The 23,724-nt window shown below is 37.3% G+C and overlaps 2 protein-coding genes across 2 annotated transcripts; both read left to right on the forward strand.

Annotated features, from left to right (window-relative positions):
• Positions 1 to 258: 258 nt before the first annotated feature.
• Positions 259 to 21,459, forward strand: LOC134852008 (uncharacterized). Its single transcript, XM_063868283.1, has 8 exons — positions 259 to 700; positions 11,621 to 11,812; positions 12,054 to 12,343; positions 13,587 to 13,712; positions 16,484 to 16,624; positions 18,376 to 18,557; positions 18,789 to 18,871; positions 20,440 to 21,459. The coding sequence occupies exons 1-8, from the start codon at positions 292 to 294 to the stop codon at positions 20,727 to 20,729; spliced, it is 1,713 nt and encodes a 570-aa protein (XP_063724353.1). The 5' UTR covers positions 259 to 291; the 3' UTR covers positions 20,730 to 21,459.
• A 135-nt stretch (positions 21,460 to 21,594) lies between these two features.
• LOC134850917 (uncharacterized) lies at positions 21,595 to 23,092 on the forward strand. Its single transcript, XM_063866720.1, has one exon. The coding sequence runs from the start codon at positions 21,599 to 21,601 to the stop codon at positions 22,124 to 22,126; it is 528 nt and encodes a 175-aa protein (XP_063722790.1). The 5' UTR covers positions 21,595 to 21,598; the 3' UTR covers positions 22,127 to 23,092.
• Positions 23,093 to 23,724: the final 632 nt, after the last annotated feature.

Consider the following 23,724-nt stretch of genomic DNA (forward strand, 5'->3'; position numbering starts at 1 on the left):
ATGTAATAAATGGACTCCTGACTGTAACCTCGGTTACTTTGACACTTTTTACCTTCTGATTATTAGAAAGTTCCAAATATACAATGAAGGACTCCTGGCTGCAACCTCGGTTACTATGATACTTTTTTGATTTTCTGATTACTGTCAGATGGTTAGGAATCTAGTCAACTAGATTGAGATTACCTGCACTGATTAAACCGGAGTTGAAAGAAACTCAAAATATTAGTTTTCGCGAAAACATGTTTTTTTTCCAGATTTTAGATCATGGAATAGTAAATTGTTTAACAAAATATGGATATCGATGAGGATAATGGGTATTCGTATCCAGAAAACATGGCAGAAGTTGAAGTTTTGAAAGGCCGTGTTGATTTGAATAAAACCAACTTTCAGTTGGAGGATAAAGATGTCGATAGGCTCAATTTTATTCAATGTGACGAGTTTAACGAAAAAGTCCGATGGTCCAACCCGCATCGGTTAGGCTTATTTTACGACAAATTTCTGGAAGCTTTTACATTCCGGACTGTTTTTTACCGAGAAGCAACATATCCGTTTTTCGGTATATACCTGAACATGCCTGGTCACAGTTATACAACAATATACTCAATATTTCAAATGTTTTGGTCCATCAAGTTTTTCTTTGGATTTTTATCGGATACAAAACCTATCTTTGGCAAAGCGAGAAGCTACTACATGGCAATCGGTGAGTACGATAATTATTTATTTCCTTGTTTTTTCTTAATTGCTCTTGCGATTAGCATGCAACTTCACGTTCCATTTTTACACCCAACCTAAGTCGGAAATAAAATTGGCACTTGGTGACTCAAAAAGGCTTGTTTCAGAAGCTGCATGGCACAAAAATACCATGAGCTTCGGCATTTGATTTTTAATGAGTTAACACCGTTAAGGTTTTTAAAATTCATCTATTGAAGCGAAAAAAGCTATTTGTTTCATACAACAGTACAATAGACACTCTCATCCAGAAAATTTCATAAACCTGTAGTATATAATTTGCTGTCGTCAATCGTTTAATACAGCGTTATTAATTAAAAAAAACTTCAATATGTTCTTGAAAACCAGAGATGTTTGAGCAGTAGAAACCAGATGCGCAAATTGGCAATACCATCACAGCACCGCAACATTGGGTTTGAATTTTGGTTATTTTTTGAAAAATCTTTTGAAAGCTTTTGAAGAAATACTTCCAAAGTCGAAAGCTAAAAGGATTTGAGCAGTCATATTTGAAAAAAAAACAAGTTAATTAAAAAGCGCCTTCCCGCGTAAATGCCTAAAAAAATCCTAAAAAACTTCAAGTCTCGGAAACTGAATGGATTTGAGCAGTCACAGTTTAGACGCATGATTTGCAATCCTTGAGAGTACCCTGAAAGCACCCCAACATAGGGCTGGGACTTTCTTTTTTGTGAAGTTTTGCAATCTGAAGTTTTTTATGCCATTCTCGTAAACTGAAAGGATTTGGATAATCATATTTGCAGGCTAAAATTGCAATAGATGGCAGCACCCCATTGTAAGGTTGCTACTTCTAATTTGATGAAATAAACACTTTAAAGCACAAGAATAGCCGGTTGCTGTGCAAGTAGCCGAAAGTGTTCCGACCATATTTAAAAAAAAACTTCAAATTTAAAAAATTGATTTCAATTGTTTTGTGCATGGTGTGATGAAAGGATCTGAACGATAGTCTGGTTTTAAGCAGTTCCGATATTCATAGTAAAATAGTCATATTATAAAGCAGTTTTTTTTCGAAAAATAAACTAATAAAGAAATGATAGAATAATTTGAAAAACATTGTAGTTTTTTTTACAGATTTTTTTAATTCTGAAGATGCGCTAAAGAAACTTTGTAACTTTCATTTTTTTAAGATTTTTCAGGGCTTGAATGAAAAAAAATTTGATCATAAATCTCATCATTATTTGAGGTACCTGATTTCGCATGGAAAGCCAAAAAAAACAACCTAGTATAAATTTCCTCCCCGTTTTCGATGGTCGGAACAAAAGATAAGAAGCTTAGGTTGCGAATTTTTTTTTAAATGTTTGCTCCAACAGATATTGAAGCGTCGTCTGCAGTAAATTTTGAAACCGTTGCAATATATATTGGCGTTTCGACGGGCCAACATAAGGACTTCGAAATCACGTGTGAAGTGAAACGCCCGTTGAATAATGTTTGAATAGATTGATAGATACTGATAGATGCATGAATTCCACCTTTACACTAGTCTACAATGCTCTGCCATCCTCGTCTCATGCTGAACGTTCTAGAAATTATTTAAAAAGTATCTTCAAAAAGCCTAAGCCTGGTGAGATAGTGAAGTCCTCATTTTAATATATAGATTTAGTCGGTTCTCGTCCTACTTTCTGTCGGTTTATTTTTGCTGTTTTTTTGTAAATGCCATCTATAATGTCTGGTTCAGTCATTTATGGGCCTACTTTCAAAAAAAGAGGATTTTGAGAGTTTTTGCCCTAACTGTTTTGATTATATATATTTTTCAGTTAACCAGTTTTGGTTCATGTTATATCGGCTAAGTGAACTTATATTGCGTAATTTTGAGGTCAATAGTGACTCTAATGCGATTGTGTTTCAGTAAGGATGGATCGTTAAAACTTGAAATTTTGTAACGTTTTTTCATGACAACATCTTTCGGCTTAACAACGATCGACGTAACGTTTGTCTCTTTTGTTGTCACTGTTTATGATACTTAATGTTTTTTGGGCCTGTCGATGATCCAATCATGTAGTTTTTAGGCGTAATTTTTTTGATTTTTTTCATTGTTGCCTCAATATTAGGACGCGTGATTCATTCAGTTTTTAATAGTGATTTTGATTACTGGAAGTCACTCATCAACAATTGATCAATTTGTCATAGTCTGAATAATTTTCATATAACTTTACCGGTCTTTTGCTCAGATCGGAATTCTTGTTATAATAATGGGATTGGATTTTTTGGTAGTTTCAAGTTTGGTATATTAGGCAAAAAAGTAAATCTTTAGGCTGGAATCTAGCAGATATCATATTGAACTGTTTGATTTTCTGACTGCGCTGAAAATGACAATTATGTTTAAACTGCTACTACTACTAGCAGTACTAAAAGACCTCAATTTACTCCATGGGGAGTTTGTAGAAGTCAAACAATACTGGTGTGTAATCATGTACAGAATGAACTACGGCATTCGAGTGACCATGTAAATGATATAAAAAAGTTGTATTTTGAAGAAAAGTAACTCAATGAGAAATTTGAAATATTTGGTTGGTGGATAAATTTTTGACCCTATATCTCAATGTAGTCGTTGACAATATTAACGATCCTGTAAAAAAAATTATTTCGATGGATATAACAACATTGAAACAATTCAAATTTTTCAATTACTCTGGTCTTAAGTGGTGTTACGGCGCTGTAGAGACTTTGCAAGATTTCAACTTGATATGTGAAGGCTATCTGAGAACCCAATTTGGTTCCAGGATTTCGAAAAACCAACAAAATTTTTACAATTGACTCCGAGACGAGTATTGACGTAGAATAGCATGTCTCTTTCAAGAAATTGATAAAATATCGGCACCGTATTTGAAATGAACAGCAAATCGTGATGACTTAACACCACTTAAGACCAGAGTAATTGAACGATTCGAATTGTCTCAATGTTGTTATATCCATAAACCAAGCGGGATAAGCATGTAGCAAAATAAGAAATTGCATACGTCTGGAAAAGGTTAAAGTTCACACCTGCAGAAAATTTTCCTAGAGTACAGCGCCGTAGATTAACCGAAAACTCTTTGCGCCCTCTGTAATTTATTTCTTACATGATAAACACATTTTTAATTAAAGTAACTTCTAGTCCCAAGTCAGAAGCGTGATCAGTATTTTGTAGCTCAGTATTTCTAGAAAACGGGAGCAGAATTCCTGGTCTCGATTAATTAAGCACCACATTTGAGTATATTAAAACTAAGCTTATGATCAGTCGCCTACAAGTAAGACTGGAACAATATAAGACGATCTTAGTCAAAACCAATCAAAGCGAGTTTAATGAGCGCAATAAAATTCTTTGATGCAGAATCAAACACTTTTTGGAAGTCAAGATACAGAATGAGCTGATCGTCCTTGTCATAATTCGAGTTAACTTTATCAAGAAACATCAGTAATTGGGTGACGCATGAATGACATTTTCTGAATCTGTGTTGCTTCTCCAGAATTTTGGCTTGAATCTTCAGATGAATTAAATTGAACATATTTTGAAAAATGAGGGATATTCTAGGTATGAATGAAATTGATCGATAATTTTTAACAGATGATTTAGTTATCTTTTGTGTACCCTGAATATGAGCGCAGTTTTCCAAAAACAGGCAACGTTTGCGAAGAAATAATATATTTAAATAGAAGGTAGACAAATGGTGCTAAGAAAGAAGCTTCTTGATAAAGAATTAAGCGCTGCACGTTGTCACAGGCTTAAGATCTAGTACTAGCAACATTTCACAGAGCCTTTTGTATACTTATAAGGTCTAAATCAACATCAGCAAGAAAAGCACAATTTTTCATCTGAAAAACTATCCAGCGGCGAGAACAACCGAATGAAAAAAAATGTTGAATAACTCAGCTTTGTCTCTCTCTCTCTATGTTACGTCTCGTTCGAGACCTGGATGCCTTCCCGGTTCTAGTCAGGTCCCCGAGGCCCCACTAGTACGTCCTCCATTGGACTTATCAGTGGACAGCCTCTGGAGAGCCTGATAGAATTCCTTGGCAAGGATTTGGATGTGGTGCGTGACTGGGTGCACCCCATCGTTCTTGTCTATGTGGGCTTTCGAGAAACGTCGGTATCTGTGGAACTCACATTTCGCTTTCTTTGCAATCTTTTCGTATTGCCTGTTGATCTTCTTGATTTATTCTTCGCGGTGCCTCCTCCATGGAACTTCCATGAAAACTAATTGAAAGCCTTCATTCTTGTACATTTCTACTAGATCTTTCTTTTGGTCACTGAACTCCTCTGGCTGATGTATTGAGCCGTCTCTCCATGCAATGTTGTTTGTCCCGCCAAGAATCGCGTTTTTCTTAATTCCTAACGACTATAATCGTCCATTATCTTCCTCTCGGACAGTTGGTGAATCTGCGCACCGGGACAAGTCACAACCTTCGCGTTGATTCCATTTACAATGGAATCGCCCAGAACCGCGAATTCAAGATGTTCTGTGGTTTCCGTGGTGATCTCCTCATGGTACGGTTTGTCCCCTCTTCTCGCTGGTACTTTATTCACACCCTCCTTGGATGCCATTTACAATGGAAAATTCCATTTACAATGGAATCACCCAGAACAGCGAATTCAAGATGGTCTGTGGTTTCCGTGGTGATCTCCTCACGGTACGGTTTGTCCCCTCTTCTCGCCGGTACTTTATTCACACCCTCCTTGGATGCTAAGTCCTCTTCCAGCCTCCTCTTCCTTCCACCTCTATCGCTCCTGCCCTTTCCACTCATTTTCATTCACGACCTGAAAAAGTAATGAGATCATCCTCCATTGGATACTTATATTACTTCTTCCTTGGCGTTTCAAACGGACTTTGAAAAGGAAAAAACATCTAAGGTTAGGCAGAGCCTTCATGGAGGTGTTCTTCCTTGCTTCACAACCCCATGTATCCTGCGAAGGTGGCTGGCCATGTTAGTCTTGGACTGTTTTGTTCCGCAGATATAGCATGATTCTCGGGACCAGACTCGGGGCTGTGTTTGCACCTCAGTTTCACAGGCTTTGCTGTGGTTTGTCAGTTGTGCTTTTCCGTTGAACGTTCTAAAGCATCGTGTACACTTGAACGATGCGTTCGATTTACAGTGCATTCGCCTTTCATGTTGGGTGAGACCTCCTTTTGATCTGCATACTCTGGTGCAGCCTTCCCACCTGCATGTGAAGCCTTCGGCTTTCTCTGTTTGTTCCGGGCTCTGTGCCCTGGGTGGTTTGGGGTCGTGTTTTCCCGTCAAGCGCATTTCCTCCCAGTCGATCAAGAATCTCTCGCGCTTCTTTACCAAACTCCTCCATCCTTTCCTGTTTCTGGATAAGTTCTCAGTGTTGGTCCAGTCTATTCCGGCTTCTCCCAGGAGTTTCCGTCAATACCATAACGTGCCTCGTTTGAGGCCTCCTCTTACTTCGGGTTCGTTTTCCCAGGTACCGAGAATTATCCTTTTGGTAGGTCTCTCGTTCGGCATGTGTAGGATGTGACCGATCCTGGAGAGGGTTCTCGTCTCTATCTTGGTCCGCATGGACGCAATTCCCAGTTGACCTCTTATCTCGTATGCATCTACGTGCTCCTTCTGCATCCGCAGTTTAGCCAGGCCTCGTTTGTGGTTCCATATCCACCGGTATGCGTTATCTGGAACACTCTGCATCTTCTGGATTTCTGTCGCTGTCCATGTGTGGACCATGCAATCGAAAAGCGTAGTTGATTCCTCGACTGCTTGCACGACTAGGGCTTGTGTCCTCATGGACTGCTTGGATCGCCAAAGCCACTTCTTTGTCTTGTACCAAGCAGCGTTTCCTCGTTGCACTCTGGCTTTCAAGTCGTCTTTCCTTCCAATTCTCGTTTCAAGCATCCTGGTCTTATTCGCCGCTTCCGTTCCAAATGATATTGACTCTTCTTTTCCATCGTGACACTTCTCTTCGTAGTCTTTCATTGCTTGCTTGACTACCTCCTTCCCGAGTTTGAGTTCACTTGTCCAACCGATTAGTGTAGAGTCGTCGGCAAAGAGGCTCTCCGTAATTTCGAACTTTTCTCTGCCTGCCCTGGTGGCCGCCACTCTTACGTTCTTCGGCGACAGACTGCTGCCCGTAAGCCTCGACCATTTGAGCCCGCATTCTTGGTTCGCTTCTTTTGCCGCTTCCTCTCTTAGGGCTTTTGCAAGCCTGACCACCTGGGAAAGGTATATATTGAAGAGAGTGGGGAATGTGGCGCATCCTTCTCGCAAGCCTCGTTGCGGCTTCCATCCTTCACTCAGCTCATTTCTCCCCTTGATCTTAAAGGTGGTATCTTCATGTAAGCCTTTCAGGAGTCTTAGGATCCAGTTTGGTATAGCCAGTCTGTCTAGTATTTCCCCACATAAGAGGCTTATTTGCCCGGGGATACGCCTTAGTTATATCCAGGAGTACCGCTCCTGGTCTATTTCGTGTACTCTTCGGCTCATATCCTAGGACCCTCCTGGTCGCCTCGTCTACCCTTAGAATTAATTGGGTTGCGTCCGCCGTTGATCGGTTTTGTCTGAAACCACTTAGGTTCTCGCCTAACACATCGATCTTTTCCGACCACTCTGTCTTGAGGCAAGTATCCTCGCTATGATTCTGCTTGCAAGTGGTAAGAGGCATACCCCTCTGTAGTTATTGAGATCGTTCTTCGCACTTTTCTTGTGTAGCGGTATTACCGATCCTTCTTTGATCCTCTCTGGCCAGTTCTCAGATTGGGTTTTAACGATCTTCATGATGCATCGGAACAACGCTGGTCTTAGATGTTTTCCACCTCTCTTGACATCGATCATCCTCATGTTTTCGCTACCTGGAGCACTATCGTTAATACTTTTATCTCATTGTTGAATTCGGCCAAGTGATCTCCCGTCCCAGAACCTTCGCGGCCTGTATACTATTCTTATCCCACCTTTGAGTTGTCAGTTTCGCAGTCTCTTTTATCTCATGGATTTCCCGTTCGAATCTCTGGTCCGATACCTTTTGGAAGTGTTCTCTGAACTCGTCTGGTGTGAAGTATTCCTCCTCGATGGTGGTTGAGTCCTTTATGCCGATCCTTTTGAGGGCTGAATATAGCTTTCTGATGTCTCCGGCGCGTTCCGCAGCCTTAGCATCTTCTACCACTTTCAGCCACCACTCTTCTTCCCATCTTTCTTTGTCGGCCTTGAATCTATTCCTCGTTTCCTTCCGATTCTGTCTTTTGTGTGTCTCATAGTTGATTCCGTGTCTCATAGTCCAAATCTTTGCTGGATTCTTCGTAATTTAAAATTAAAACTCGCGGAAAAAATGTTGCAAACTTGAGAGACTTCAGCTGCGAAAAAGCGTGATTGGTTGCATAGCGTTTACAACTGTGTAGTAGCACTGTTTCATCTAATTCAATCAAATTCTGTAAATTTATCTCAAGTTCCTTTGTATCGGAACGACTTCTTCGCGCTGTTTCCAGCTTAATTAACTCATGCACAGTAAGTGAAGAATAGTAAAACGGTAGATTTTTACGTTTAGAACGTTTGGATTTGCAACAGGATTTATTGGCTAATTGTAAAATCTTGTTCCAAGCTCCCAAAAAACAGATCACAACCGTTGTGACATAAGTTCGTTAGCTCCGTGTCAAATTTAGGCTAACGTTGAATTTTTTGTTGATCAAAAGCATTAACTGAATACTGGAATGTGTAATAGGGGTATTTGTTTGCTCTATAGTACTGTTAAAATAAAATATGATAGGAAATTGATCAGATAACGAGATAGATGATAAAACTCTGAAATCCTTAAATTCTCAAATTTGAGAAGAAAGCAAGATCCAGAATGTTCAGGCAATTTTGAGTCGGTGAATGCGTCAGTTGAAAAAGTTGACACTCTGCAGTGAGATACTCTAGTAATGCTTGTTCATCTGAGCTGGTCGACGTAGCATCCCAATTTCCGCAACTAAGTCGTCTAAAGTTGGCTATTCGAGTTTTTCAAAGTTTGAGAGCGTACTGAAATTGAACAGTATGTGAGAAGCAACATAATTCAATTTTGTTTTCAACAAGGGAAGGTGACAAAGATAATAAAGAGATCCACGTGGAGTAAGCTATAATTAAACACACGCGAACAATCCATCATTGAAACTGATCACTGTACAAGCTCCAAAATCAAATGCTTCGGTGAACATAACTTCGCTTTTTGCTAGAAATTCAACGCTACAAGCTATAAGGACTCCAGCATGCTGTCCAGTTGGTCGATCGCTTCTACAGATAACCGAATAACCATGCCCACAGAATAGTGATAAGTCTCGTACAGAAGCATCAAGCGACGTTGAGGTCAAGAGTGATAGTGAAAATTGGTGGCAACAGAGATTGACAAACTCGCATCCGTCTTCTAGAGAAACGAAACTTTGGCAATTTCATAAGCAAAGTGAGTGTTCGTATAGACTATGAGATTCTAGCCAAGGAGTTTTAACATCCATAACTTTCCAATTTCGGGTTTTCCCGGATTTTCAAAACCATCTTGCCGCTTTAGTCCCCTCAGGTTGAATTGTACGGTCTGCTCAGCCAGTGTCAGGTCCGGATTGATAAAATCTTCATGAGACTTCTCTGTTTGTCTCAACTCTTTTGCTTTCCGCAGAGATTTCATTCGTAAAACAGCCGACTCGAACTTGAAGGAGCAATTATGTTCCGGTCTCATAATTTATTTAACCAATTCTTTTGGTTTCAACAGCATCTTCAGCGGTTTCGCTAATTTCCAATGCTTCTGCGATTTCGTTCAGGAGGTTGCGATCACTGTTGTTACTTGACGGTATGGTTCCTTTCACAATTGGTTTTAATTTCTTGTTATCAGCAAGACTTTGCTCTTTCTGGACTTCATACAAAGTTGTTACACGTGCTTCAGTCTTATATGCTAGGGTATTGACCAGTACAAATGAACAGAATCCGTTTCTAGTCGATCATCATCTCTCTATTAGTGTTTTCTTAACTTTGGCGCCATCACAGCACTGAAAAGGCATCTTGCCACCCGATGAATTGACCCGAGGTTGCGAGAAATCTATTCAATGTTTATGAATAAATCACCAAAAACTAAATAGAAACAATCTAAGTCTGAAGATACAGATAATCGAAATTATGATTTTAAAATTTATCAGTGAAAATGGGATTCAATTTTCTGCGTGAATGAAAAAACGTTCAAATAGACGAGAAACGCTCACACATTCGATCGGATCTCGAAGATCCCAAACAAGGGCTAACCAAAATAAATATCCGATTCGTCGAAAAGCCAAAGACTCTGAAATTGACTTATTAACCAGCATCAGGTGCTATATATTAATTTTATCAAACAAGTAAATTCTTGATAGTAGTTAAAATCACAACATGCTTTTTAGATTCAATTTTGACTCCAAGTTATTCAACAGAATCTTTCGATAGATTGATTTATCACCATTGCGATAAGCAAGGGTGTTGCAATCGGCTACTCTGATTTTTCACGTGAAGAACTTTGTTCACAGGATGTCTTAAATTGTGGTAATCTCCATACTTTTGTCAACTAACAGAAAAGTTTGAGTATTTGCGCATTTTAAATGCCCGTTCTTTTCGAATTTTGTGTTACGTTTTGGTTGTAAAATAGGCCGTCATGATTTCTTTTTTTTTGGATTTGAATTTTTGTGGTTTGGTTTAATAGATTTCTTTTGAAACTGTTTTTTTGTTCAGTTCATCTCTTTTGTTAAAAGAGATGCGAACTCCACAATCGAACAACAAAAATAAAAAGGTCATGGATATTGATCCAGGTTTCTCAAATTGGGTTAACCTCAAATAACAACTTGTAATTCTTTAATTGTTTTTGAAATTCAAAGAGGTCTAAGGTCTTATATTTTTGGAAGTTGACATTTTTTTAGAAAACCAGTCCGATTTTTTTCTCTTGTGTTCATTGACTCTTTCAACTGTCTGTTGGCTATGTTTTTTTTCTTGAAATGTTGGGCAAATTGTATTTTTCTTTGATATCATCAAAATTATGCTTAACTTAAATGCGTTCATGCCCAATCATTGTTGCTATTGTGGTTTGCCTCAATGTTCTATTACTGATTAATACGAATCAATTTATTTTTTGATTCTCGTTAAAACTTTGTCGATTTTGATGAAAAAGCAGCTGCGTGCAACCCTAATTTGAGATATATTTTAAAAGAAAATCTCAATCAAGAAATAATTTTTTTTTCTTTATCACTAGTATAGTATCCTCCGTCCAGATAAGCAAGGGTATTGCAATCCGTTTCTAGACTTTTCCCGTGAAAAACTTTTCTCACAGGGCTCTTGGTGGTACCTAGGTTTTTGTCCTATTATTTGTCTGCTTATGCTTTGTCGGCTTAGTTGTCAGATCTAAGAATTGTCTATTTTTGGTGCAAGCACGTTTCAATGTAGTTGCTTTAAGTGTCTTTTCATTTTAAAAGGCCGGCCGAATCGAAATTTGCTTTTTGCATTGTTTGTAATTTTACCAACTCCATTTGTAAACGTTTTTTTTTTCAATATTTTTGTCTTTTTTGCTTTAATAGGTTTGCCGAACAGTTTTTGTTGATTTTCAGCAAATTGGCCGTCGGATTTAATTCTGTCGGTTTATTTACCTGAAATTTTGTTTCCTACATAATTTTGATATTATTTATAAGATCTTTAAGACTTTGGTCCTTAATTCAAATTTTCCAATGCTCAAATTCAACCCCACTTGGAACTCTTTAAAAAAATTAAATGATTTTCGTTTTTTTTTTGTTTTTATAGTTGTTTCTTCTACGGTAACAACTTTCAAAGTCCTCTTTGATAGTTCTTGAGTTCCTTGCTGTCTGAATCCTATACTGGCGGTATCGCAAATGGTGCGAAGCTCAGCTTCGCCTCCGTGTTTAATATAACGCTAAAATAGATTACTACTTGAAACCATATGATTAATCATCTGTTCTAGGCTGGACGATAGCTGCTCTTGCCTTTGGTGTTTCTCTGTTGGTTCCATATCCTGAATCTTATTATGCAGTGACTCAGTGCAGACTGAACACATCTGTGGTACAGAATTCAGACGCACCTGACAGTGGATTCATCTACGCACTGGCCATTGGATTGGCTGCCATGGGAGTGGCCATGGTCGACTGCTGCTCAGGTAATTTTTATCTTCATCATTAACCTGCCGTAACTCGTGCTGTTGTACCTTTCATAGTAATATAGTTTTCAAAAATAAGAAGTTGTGAACTATTTTTTTAGTGTGCACTTGAAATAAGCAGACGAATTTGCTGTTTTGTTAAACGAAATAAACGATGATAATTACCTCGCTTCCGAAAAATATTGCATATCATATTAAATTGTTTTTTTTTTCTTCAAGCCGTCATCATATTTTGTTTTAGACGCTCTGTCCGTGGACTATACGAAACGTGAGACGAGCAAACGTCGTGGTTGGACAATAGTTGGAACATTAAGCTGCACCAATGTAGGAGCAGCTGCTCTATACCTGATGGTCGGCTTTGGTCTTAACAGTCCTGCCTACAGGGGAAGTTTCTGTGACTTGCCACTCACTTATCAACATGTTCTCATGGTCTACTTAGCCACGTGTGTGTTGGGTCTTTTGAACTCTCTTCTGCTCACCTATGACATTCCTCTGAGTCGCGACATGACGCAAGTGTCTATTAAATCAAAGGTAGTGGCACTTGTATTTTTAGCTAATTTTACTTCGTCAAAAGCTAGGCTGTATCTAAGATGCGTTGTGCTCTATAAATCTATCATCCATTATATATTTAAATGCGGGCTTCACTATCTCGCCATGTTAAAGCTTTTTCAACGTATTATTTAAGGATGTTTTAGCAATATGGTATATTGCAATGGTTAAATTTTTTTTTCGATTTTCCAATTTGATTTTAGTGGATACCGAGTTTAAATGAAGCAGCCCAATATCGAATTAGGGGTTGCGAATTTCGCCTCCAATTTTGAATGCCCGAATCATTTTAGTTAAATAGATAAGACGATTTTTGAGATTTTTGGGTCCTGCCAGTACTCTTACAGATTGCGAATCTTGCCTCCAAGTGTGACTGATCAACTCTTTGTAGTTTTCGAGATGTGACGTTTTTATGATTTTTTTCAAAATTTTCAGAAAGATGAAATTAATTATTTTTCAAAATTTGAAATTCCCAACGCTATAGTTCGTGCTGGTAGGGTACTCTAAAGAGTTGCAAATCTTGCCACATGCGACTGCTAAACGCGACTGCTCAAATGCTTTTGGTTTCCGAGATGTGACGTTTTTTGATTTTTTCAAAATTTCTCAAAGAACTTATCTACAAAGAAATTCAAAAAATTTGAAACTACTAACTTGATGAAGATACAACCTTATTGTCAGCGTACACCCAGGCGTCTCAAATCTTGCCTTTTAATAGGAATGCTCAAATCTTTTTAGTTTTTGAGATAGACGTTTTTTTCGGGTAACTTAGGTTTAAAAAAATTCACAAAATTTTGGATTCCTAACCCTATAGTAGGGTGCTCTCAGGGACTCTCAGTGGTTGCAAATCTGGCCTCCAAATTTCTCCAGAGGCCCATTAAAATTTCGAGATGACGATTTTAAAATGGGAATTCAAAAAAAATTAAAAGTTCGAAATTACCAACCCTGTAATTGGGTGCAGTCAGAGCACAATAAAAGTTTGCAGATGTTGTTTCCAATATATGCGGTTTTTCATGAGTTGTCGAAGAATTTCGCAGCACCGAAGGTGCGTTAAACGCTAGTAATGGTTATTTGCCATGTTTCCAGAGTAGTCTGTTCCATAAAAACCGTTTACATGTAATCCGATAATCGAGATAAGTGTATATTGCTGCACTGTGTTTAATTGAATCAAATGATGACATGTCTTTTGATCAGTGGGTTATGTTGATCGCTTGCTGTATTGTCGTTTCAGATGCGTGGCTTCTGGCACCTGATGCAGGACAGAGTGTTCCTTCGTTGTGCAGTCCTCTTCCTTCTCTCCCCTGCACTTCGGCTCCAGTCATCCGGGGCAGTCAAGATCAGGAAGAACTGGGCAGAGGCTAGTATCACTCGAAGGGAGGGAATCGCAATGATTTCTAGTATCAGTTGTGAAATCCCAAATTATTAAATCAACTCAATGCAGATTTTTCGTCGTGAATTACTGTCATGCTCGCTCTAGGCGCCACTTCCAAATCAGTCCTGGTTTATTCACACCCATTTTTAAGAGTAATGAACGTAGCGAAGTGCATTCATAAATGCATTAAAATGTATGAATGCACAAGTAGTTACTAAAGCGCTTTCATACGTTTTCTTGCCAAAAAATCACCAAGACCTTTATAAGAGTCTTATAAGGTCTTGGTGATTTTTTTTGTCATGAAAAAGTATGAAAGCGCTCTAGTAACTACTTGTGCATTCATACATTTTAATACATTTATGAATGCGCTTAGGTATATATGCACTTTTTGAGTTCAATTGAAATTCATTTGCTGAAAGTTAAGTAAATAGCACTACTCAGATAAGAATGTGGAAATTATGCGAAAAACTTCTAGTTGCAAAAGTGGAATTCAATTTTAGATTTCCCAGTTGAAAAAACGTTACCTATGATCCATTTTTCTTAAATTTGGTTAATGTTATCAAGAACGCACCAATCATAAATTTTTTGAAATTTAAAGAGCTATATATATTTTTCTAAATATCGAAGGATGAAATTGTCCAATTTGTCCAAAAAAAACATGTCAGTATCTTTTTTGTTTCCTTGCATTTATTGAATCTTTTTCAACTGTCAGTTGGCTAATTTTTTCTTGTCTGCTTTCTAATTTGACTTTCAATTCGTTTTAATACAGTGCTGATTACGCTAGCGAGAAGCTAGTGTTGAAGACTTTTTTAAACCTAACGCAAATGAAAGTGTTTATTAAAAGTGTTGACTTGTATGCTTTTTGCAGTAATCACGATCTGTAACATTGAAAATTTCTTAACACCCGTTTTCGGCTTTATATGTGGCTAGTGCTTGTAATGGTTTTAAGCGTTCATGGCTGAGTGGTTAGTGCGTGAGTCTCTTAATTTCTAGGCCGCAGCTGGTCGTATGTTTGAGTCCGAGACGCCGAATTTTTACCAATTCGAGTCTTATTTTAACTTTTTATTTTTGCATTTTTTAGAACTCTAGAGCTGCTTTTTATCGTGTTATTGCAGTGTTTGCGAATCGCAGCTTCGCGTCTGTGTATAAATTATCTGGACGTACAAGATGAATCACGTTGGAAACTTTAAACGAGTTTTTCTCAAATTGAGTTAAGATAAGACAAAAAGTGAACCGAACAAAAATTGCTTAGCTTTAGCAGAATTCTAACGGTGCGATTTAATTTGCAAAATCCGAACCATAATTTACCCCAAAATTGATCGTTTTGTCATTTCTTTTTGAATCAAAAACAACCCCAAAATTACTTGATAATAAATTACCTGAGTTATTCAAATTATCAATTACCTGAGTAAAGATAATAAAAGTATATCAAAAGAAGCCTCTCACAGCTCAACAAAGTTTAAGAGTAAAATCTCCAAAAATTTTTGTAAACTTTGTTTATAAGCAAAGACTGAGTTTTATATATTAAAAACAACATTTTTGGCTATCAAGGAAAAATATATAATCTTACACAGATTTTTTTGGAGATTTTACTCTCTAAAACCTTATCATTTCTCTATAATTTTATCGTCAAATTACTCAAGGGTTTGATAATTGATTAACTTTAGCTAATTTAAGAATTTTTTTTATTAACTAAGAAAAACCTAAATCAATCATTTTTGGGGTAAAATTTTCGTTCCGAATTTGGCCAAAAAAATTGGAAATGATAAATCGGGTGAAATTTTAAGCAACATTGTTTCTGTTAACTTTTTGTTCAATCCTAACTCAATTGCAGAAAAACGAGCTCAAAGATTTCAATTTTAATCGTTTTGTCCGAATAATTTAAATCAGCACTGTGTAAGCAACCGATGATCGGCATGGTGCTCAATTGTGTGTTGAATGTCGTGAAAATGGGTCGTGCACAAGCTTATCAGTTGCGTGATTCTTCGGCATGGTGTATTGGTGTCATTTTTTTTCTGTATCTTGTGATAGAAAAATAGAATATAGGCATATTTGAGAATCATAGTGAAATAGGTCAATTGGAAAACAGTTTCTGAAGAAAAATGACAAGAAAAACGAAATATTTTTTTCAATTTTGAATTTTTTTTGCAATTATTTTTTAAATTTTGCCAAAATTTTACTAAAAATTTTGCTGAAAAAGAATAAAACTAAGTTTTCCCGGCTGAAACTAAGCTTAAATAAGCTATTGTAAACTTATACGGTCACCTTGTTAGCTCGAAATTAGACCAGAAATTAAAAATTTTAAACCGGTTTTTCTCGACACTGTAAGGGCTTTAATATATACCATTCAACCCAGTCCGGTGATTGTTTGTGGTACCTGATTTGGCGTGGAAAACAAAAAAAACACACCCGAATACAAAGCTCCTCCTTATTTTTCAAATGGTCGGAGCAATAAGGATTGCAATCATTTATCTCAATTTTGCGTCTGGATATGTCACAAAACTTAATAAAAATGCTTGACTTGATGAAATAGAACTACTAAGTTTCAAATTAAAGGAGTTTTTATACAATTTTTCTGATGTAACGTGAGATGTTGCCTACAAAGAAATTATGATGCTTTTTTAAAAAGAAAGTCTTCCCAGCCAGAGTCAGTTTTTCTTGAGCCTAGCGGTACTTTATAGTTGCTTCTACAAAAATGGGTGTAACGGGATTCTTCCAGCGTTTTTTCTCTGTGGAATCCATTGCAATCTTTGCAGGTTCAGCCGTTGGAGGGAAGTGTAGTGGCTGCTCTCAGTGCTCTAGTGGGTGCATTGGTGGTCGTGATCTACCAGAAACTGAGAAAACAGCTGTTCCAAAAGCTGTTCCAAAGTTGGATCTTTTCTTACATCGCCATCAAGGTTAGAAGCCTACTCTGATTCTCAACATAATATACAAACGCTCTAGTAGATTGCTAGTAATTTATAAAAAATTTTACTGTATACTTACTATTTGTTAAAATGTTATAAGGGCTTTTTGCATTATTAGGAGTCCATGAACGTAGCGAAGACTCTTATATAGGTCTTTATGGTTTTTTAAATGATTTAAAATGCTCGAATTTTTTACAATAAAGAAGCACATTCATACAGATTAAGTATTTATGAATGCTTCTATTTAGAGGGACGCCCCCTCTCAGGGATTCGACACCCTGCCGGGTTCCCCTCTTTTTACTATTTTGAGATATCTATTTTTGGCCCTCCCCAAAATTTTTCTAATGCGCCCTGGCGCCAATATATACTAATTTTGAGGGAGGGGGTGTAAAAACGCAATTTTTTGGTCAAAATTTTCCAGAAAGTGCCTAAAAACGCCTTCTTAGGCCTGTTTTTTGGAAAGTTTGCCTGCTGAGCAGAAAATTTGGTTGAAATAAGTTCTTTACAGTGATTAGAAAGAGCTCAGAAAATCAATTTGGGCAACCTAAAAAAAACGTCGACAATATTTTCGACTTTTGAAAACCCACCCCACCTCGAGAAAATACCAGATCCGCCTCTACTTCTAGGTCTAAATGCACTAATTGGGTTCAAATCAATTTCATCTGCTGAAAGTTAAGTTAACTTTGCTCTCCAAGTACAAAATTTAAGGGTCACGAAAAACGTGATCGAGCTCAAGTGGAGTTTATTTTTCTGATTTCCCTGCGGAATAAACATTTTACCTATTGATCCAGTTTCTCAAATTGAGTTAATTTTTTTTTCAAAAAGTGTCTGCCAGAAATTGTTCTTTCAATTCAAAGAAGGGTAAGGCCATATTTTTTAACTTTGAAATTGGAATGTTGAAGTCTGAAAAAACGCGTCAGTTCCGTTTATGTTTTCCTCCGCTTATTGAATCTTTTTTCACCTGTGAAAGCCAGTGACTTGTAATCGGGAACAAAGACTTTTTCCCGTAAACAAAATTTGTTACGGGCGACATTTAATAGTAAATTAGTTTTGTTACAGGTCTGAATCCCGGTCTACTTTGTTTTCTTTTCCATCATGTATTTTTATGTTTGTGAGTATGTAAGTATATTATGGAACACCTTTCAGGTCCCTTCTTATTTAGTCCAGAGGTAAAGCACGCGCCTATGACACATCAGGTCGGGTCGGACCTTTTTTTCAATGTGCGGAAGTATTTTTTTTTGGTAAAACCTCGTTTTTCGGACTATTTTTTTGCTTGCATGGGTTCAGTTCATGCTATGCTATATCGACTTTTTTACATTTTCTTTTTGTGTAATTTAAATGCAAAAATAGATCGCGTATTTCAAAGATTGGAGTGTAAAAATTATAGCTGAAAATTTTCTATGACATTTTATTTTCGGCTCAGCTGGTGTCTACCCAAGTATTTTCGTCTCAGGTGCTGGCGTTTCTTGGCATATTTTCCTCAAAATGAAAATCATCTACTAATTCATGATTCTTTTTTAAATTAAAAAACGTCTTCGACTTAGTTGGCTTCGGCACATCGTCTGTTTGATAGTAAATGGTATCTTTGTGTTGTATCACAAGTGTGGCAAAGTTCCGCTTTGCTTCTATGTCTGTTGGCTGTTTTAAGTTAATAAAGATATCATCTATGTGCAACTAGCTCGGTTTTGCGAAATAGCTCAATCTCAGTTTGAATGAAGTATTGATCTTTTCTTTCACTTCAGTTCATCTGCATGAGTGCGACAGTGGTGGTAGACAGTGTGACTGTGTTCGACCTAGTGCGCAACCAGTACTTCTACTTCCTGGGGGATTTAGCTGACAGTGTGCATCTAGCATTCGGATCCTGTATCCTCATGCAGCTGGCAGCCGAAATACCCACAGAAGGATTGGAGGCTCTGACATTCAGGTAACATTTCACTGCTCCGTATCAGTTGGTCATTGGAATTACTTATCTGCAGACGGTTTCTTCTGATTGTTATGCTTATCATGAGAAAATATCAGGCTTTCTTTTATTGTGTGTGCTTGATTGCAGCAAATGGAAATTGTAGTTTTTGTATAACTATAAAAAAGAATTCAATTTTTTCGTTGCTTGAGCAGTTGCCTTTAAATTGTTTGTGATCTATTGACTGGGTTTCAGCATGTTCATGAGCAATTGGACAGTAATGAGTATTGTGGGAAGGATGGCCGCCAATCTTATATCAGCGCCTTTCAACGTCATAGGTTAGTCAACCCTTTATAGTACGCAGGCAAATCAATGTATTTATTTTGTGTAAATTAAGCATGTCTGCTTATGACCCTTACAAGGAATTCGTAAATAAGCATTACCTTTTTTTGTCGAATCTGCCGCGCAAATCTTAGCCTCATCTGTTTTTTTTCTGTTTTCTTACGTTCATTGATTTTTTTCCAACTGTCAGGCTTTGTTTTATAGACAATTCGAAAAATTATTCTATTCCAAAAACGATTCTATGGATTTTTTAAAAAAGATCTCAATGGAAAGACCGCATACTCCCTGTAGTCTCTTATCTTTACGCCTCTGTCTACAGCCTTCGAAAAAATCTGTGTTGGGAGTCTTTGACGCATAATTTTGATTATTTTTAGTTTCTCAAAAACCAATCCTTTTCAGTGAGTAGAACGGAATTGAAAAGCTCCCCTGCATGAGCCGCTTGGCTCAAATTTTTTCTCCTATAATTTTATAGCCCTCGGAATAGTCTAATATTGGATTTTTGACCGTTTTTTAACCTTTTTGATTTTTCTCTTTTTAAAAACTACCCTTCCATATCTGTTATTTTCGGTTCAATGCATAGAACGGTTTGTGGGAAGCTCTTATGAATGCAGGACTACGCCCAATTTTGGCAAAAAAATTATGGCCCTCAGAAAAGTCGAAATTTTGATTTTTTGACCGTTTTTGTAAAACTTCGACTTTTCTCGATAAGTGACCTCCCGTATCTTAATTTTTGGGTTTATTCGAAATTACAGGTTGCGTCAATCTCTTCTGCATAAGCGGCTCTGCCCTTTTTTGTCACATAAAAAGCTAAGATTTTCGGAAATGTCAATTTTTTTGTTTGTTGACCATTTTTTGGGCTTTTCTCGGTAACTATCGTGCCAAATCTGATATCATAAGTGAAATCGAAACAACTGGTTTTTGAAAGCCTGCTTTTATAATTGGCTACGCCCAATTTTTTGAAGAAAAAGTTTTGGACTGCAAACAAGTCAAATTTTGATCTTTTGACTTTATTTTAGAAACTTTTTGAATATTCTTTAAAAAAACTCCCCTATCAAGTCTGAGATGAAAAGTGCGATCATCGAAAGAACCGGTTGCGGGAATTTTTCCTACAGAAGTGGCGGCTCCTATTTGTAGGGGAATTTTTATGTCATTGGGAAAATTCAAATATCTCAAAATTACTCTTAATTACTTTAGTATAGAAACAATTAAGGTTTTGGACAAAGTCCCATTTTTGATTTCATTCCGCATCAGTATAACAAATTCAAAATAATTAAGCGGGTATCTCGAGCTTTAGTTGGGCCCCAGTTATTTTTTTATCGATGCATACATAAATTTGTGTTGTATCGCAAGTGGTGCGCAGCTGTGCTTCGCCTGTGTTGAAACTCATTTTTGCCCGGTTTGCTTGTTCATTGGGACATGTCAATCTGTCTGTTGCCAATGGTGTTCTGATACGCCTTGACTTTCGTTTTCTGAGATTGTATCGTCATGAAAGTGCTCTCAGTTTCCTTGAATATTTTTTCACATATGTTGAAGATGAAAAACAACTGCGACTGTGTTCGTTTAGAAGATGAGCGATACTTCCGAGACGACAGCGAGGACAGATTGAGAGTGTTCGGATCTGTGTTTGCAGTATTCATTCTCAACATAGTCTGTCTCCTAGCTGTTTTCTTCCTCTGTCCAAGAGATAAAAGCCATGTGCATCAGTTGAAGAAGGAGTTGGGAAAATCAAAGTTTCTTGCCAAAGTGTACTTGGTTGTGTTTGTATTGATGTATTTGTTCAGCTTTGTCTATCTGCTGCTGATGATGAACAGACAGTTCCAGTGTTGGATAGTCTTGGGGGGCAACGGGTGCTAGTGAACCGTCACAAAAAGTGTATACATTTTGATCAGTCATGAGCTCGCATGTTCTATATACTGCGTTAACTCATGACAAATAACAACTCGCAAAATTTAAGAAAAGCAACAACTCGCAAAGTTTCGAAAGATAGTTCGAAAGCTGTATCGGCAGGTGGTGACCCCTTGTTCGGCTGCGTTAACATGCGGCACGAGTCATATAGAGCGCCTTCGTCATTTTTTGTGGATTATATAGATTTTTTTTGCAATTAGAGAGAAAACGCTAGTTTTTGCTTTCTTTAAACATTGTGAGTTGTGGTACGATTTTCTAACTAGCTTGTTTTCTCTTTTGAGTTTTGGCATCTTTTCCATTTATTCCCTCCAGCAAATTAATGCTCTCCATTATAAAAAAAATTACTGTGTGCTGGGGCTATATTCATATTTTTACTAGGCCGGGGGGTTATAATGGGAAAGCGCCGGGGTTTGTATCGATCTATTTAACTCTGAAGTCACTGTGCTAATATGTAAAAGGGCCAAACTTTGAAGTATTGCTATTATATTTGTTTCATTGCAAATGGAATTGTGCTGCTGTGCAGAATGATGATTGAAGATGTACTTTTTAGAATCTATCTATCCATATTTTTAGCTGCTATGCTTTGTCAGTAATGTGTAAATATTTGTATTTGAAGATGTTATGTTTGTAGACTTGAAAAAATATTGCAATTAATGGTCACAATTCACTCTTCTGATAAGCGTTTTTCATAAATAGAAGTGTTCGTCCTTAAAGTGTTCTATTCTGGATTCAATGTTTAGTGCTAGCATGAGCTAGGTTTCAGTAAGCTATAAATAAACCTAATGAAAACCTAAACGATGACGTTTTTCAGAACGTCAATGTCAACTGCCAAAACCAAAAGTGCATCTGGAACTGGCGGAGCCAAGCGAAAGTCAGCTGGCACAACCGGCAAGCCAGAATTGACTGAAGAACAGAAACAAGAGATCCGAGAAGCCTTTGATCTTTTCGATACAGAAGGCAGTGGCACAATTGACGCCAAAGAATTAAAAGTAGCTCTGCGAGCTCTAGGTTTTGAACCAAAGAAAGAAGAGATCAAACGAATGACTCAAGAACTGGACATAGATTCATCTGGAAAGATTGATTACAGGAGTTTTCTGGACCTGATGACTCAAAAAATGACAGAAAAGGATCCGAAGGAAGAGATCTTGAAGGCATTCAGACTGTTCGATGATGATAACACGGGTAAGATTTCGTTCAAGAATCTGAAACGGGTGGCTAAAGAACTTGGAGAGGAATTGACAGACGAAGAGCTGCAGGAGATGATAGAAGAGGCAGACAGAGACAATGATGGAGAGATAAGCGAAGCTGAGTTCCTGCGGATCATGAAGAAAACTAGTCTGTACTAACCTAGTTGTGGAATGATAAGATGTAGATTCAAACACTGCTAACGAAAGAACGGCCCTTGAATGATTTAGTAACAAAGTGAAGCTAAGATCTGAGTCATAATAAAGCGAAAATCAGGCTGCGTATTTTGAAATATCTCAGTATTAGCAGTTCAAAATTTAAATCCGAAATTGTTATTTTAAATACGTACTCTCAGGCTAATGCCAAATTGCTTCCCTTTACTTAATGTGTTCAATGTTGAATAACTGTGCGCACTGCCGTTCAATAGAGTGTCGATTAAATCTCATGGAAATCTTGATGTGTTATGTTAAGGAGTAGCAATATCAGCTAGCTAACATAAAAAGGTCACAATTTAAATGTCACGAATTTTTACCCTTGCGATAATTAAGGGTATTGCCACCAGTTACTAGACTTTTTTGCTCGTAAATAACTTTGTTCGCAGAATTCGCACGTGATAATATTACACGTGTTTTCTTTGCTTCATTATAAGTTCAAATTCAAGGAGCATTCTGCGCAATTGACACCCATGATTGGGACGACTAAGCATGGGTGTTGGATTCCAGTAGGGACCTGTCTTCTGCTGGCTGAACATTTTCGGCTATTTTAGACTATAGTCTGTCTGCTTTGTTTGTCGGCTTTAAAGTTTCTTATAATGCGTAGGTAATTTTTAAAAGATTTTTTATTTGCTTTTAATCATAGTCATTCATTCTTGTATCGCAAGTGGTACGAAGCTCCGCTTCTGCTGTTTGGAAAAATTATTTTTGACTTCGGTTTTAATGATATTGCTTGTGTACTAAAATAAGTTTTTCCAAAACAATTTTGTGAAGCTTAAGCATGACTTAAATCAAGCCACAACAATTAGTTCTAAAATCTTGTCGATTCGTGATTTTACCTCTTGTTTTGTAAATCTATGTACGATATGTAGATATGCTGAGATTTATATTAGTAATTGAATGTGCTCTTTTTTGTTTTGACTTTTTTTCTTTAGTCCATAAACCAAAACAGTATTTTGGCAACTAGATTACCAGTTCTGCCGCTTTGCCCTTAATTTTAATCATTTGTGCCTTCTGTTCTCTACATGGAAGATAGAAAAGTAAACGAACTATAAATTGGGATAATTCATCTCAATCGTTCTGATTGTAAAGCTTCAATAATAACACTAGTAATAAACATACCAAGAGAGGGTTTGTTTTTTGAAAACGGGGAACAGTAACCGTTAATAAAATATGGGGCTCTTTTTCTTTCCCCCCCCCCCCCCCCCACGTGCAAAATTTTATAAATGAAAAATTTGTTCACATTACTCGATTGTTATGTTATGAAAATTGGAATACGGACTATAAGGCCATGGCAAACATATTTGGTCTTCATAATCAACCTTGTAAAACCACTCGTTACACCATAAAATTAATTCTCGTTAGGTGGGGAGAAAAGGAAAAACAGGCTATTATAGGCAATTAGAGTGGTCGAGGGAGCTCTTTAAAATTGACTATTAGATAGCTGACAGATTGGCTCTTTTTCCTTCCCCCGTCCCACTTTTCGTCGTAAAACTAATTAGGCTATTCCTTTATATTTGTGTTTCATACGCAGCTTTGTTAGACCT

Source organism: Symsagittifera roscoffensis, chromosome 7, assembly GCF_963678635.1.
Source record: "Symsagittifera roscoffensis chromosome 7, txSymRosc1.1, whole genome shotgun sequence".
Classification (NCBI taxonomy): domain Eukaryota; kingdom Metazoa; phylum Xenacoelomorpha; order Acoela; family Convolutidae; genus Symsagittifera; species Symsagittifera roscoffensis.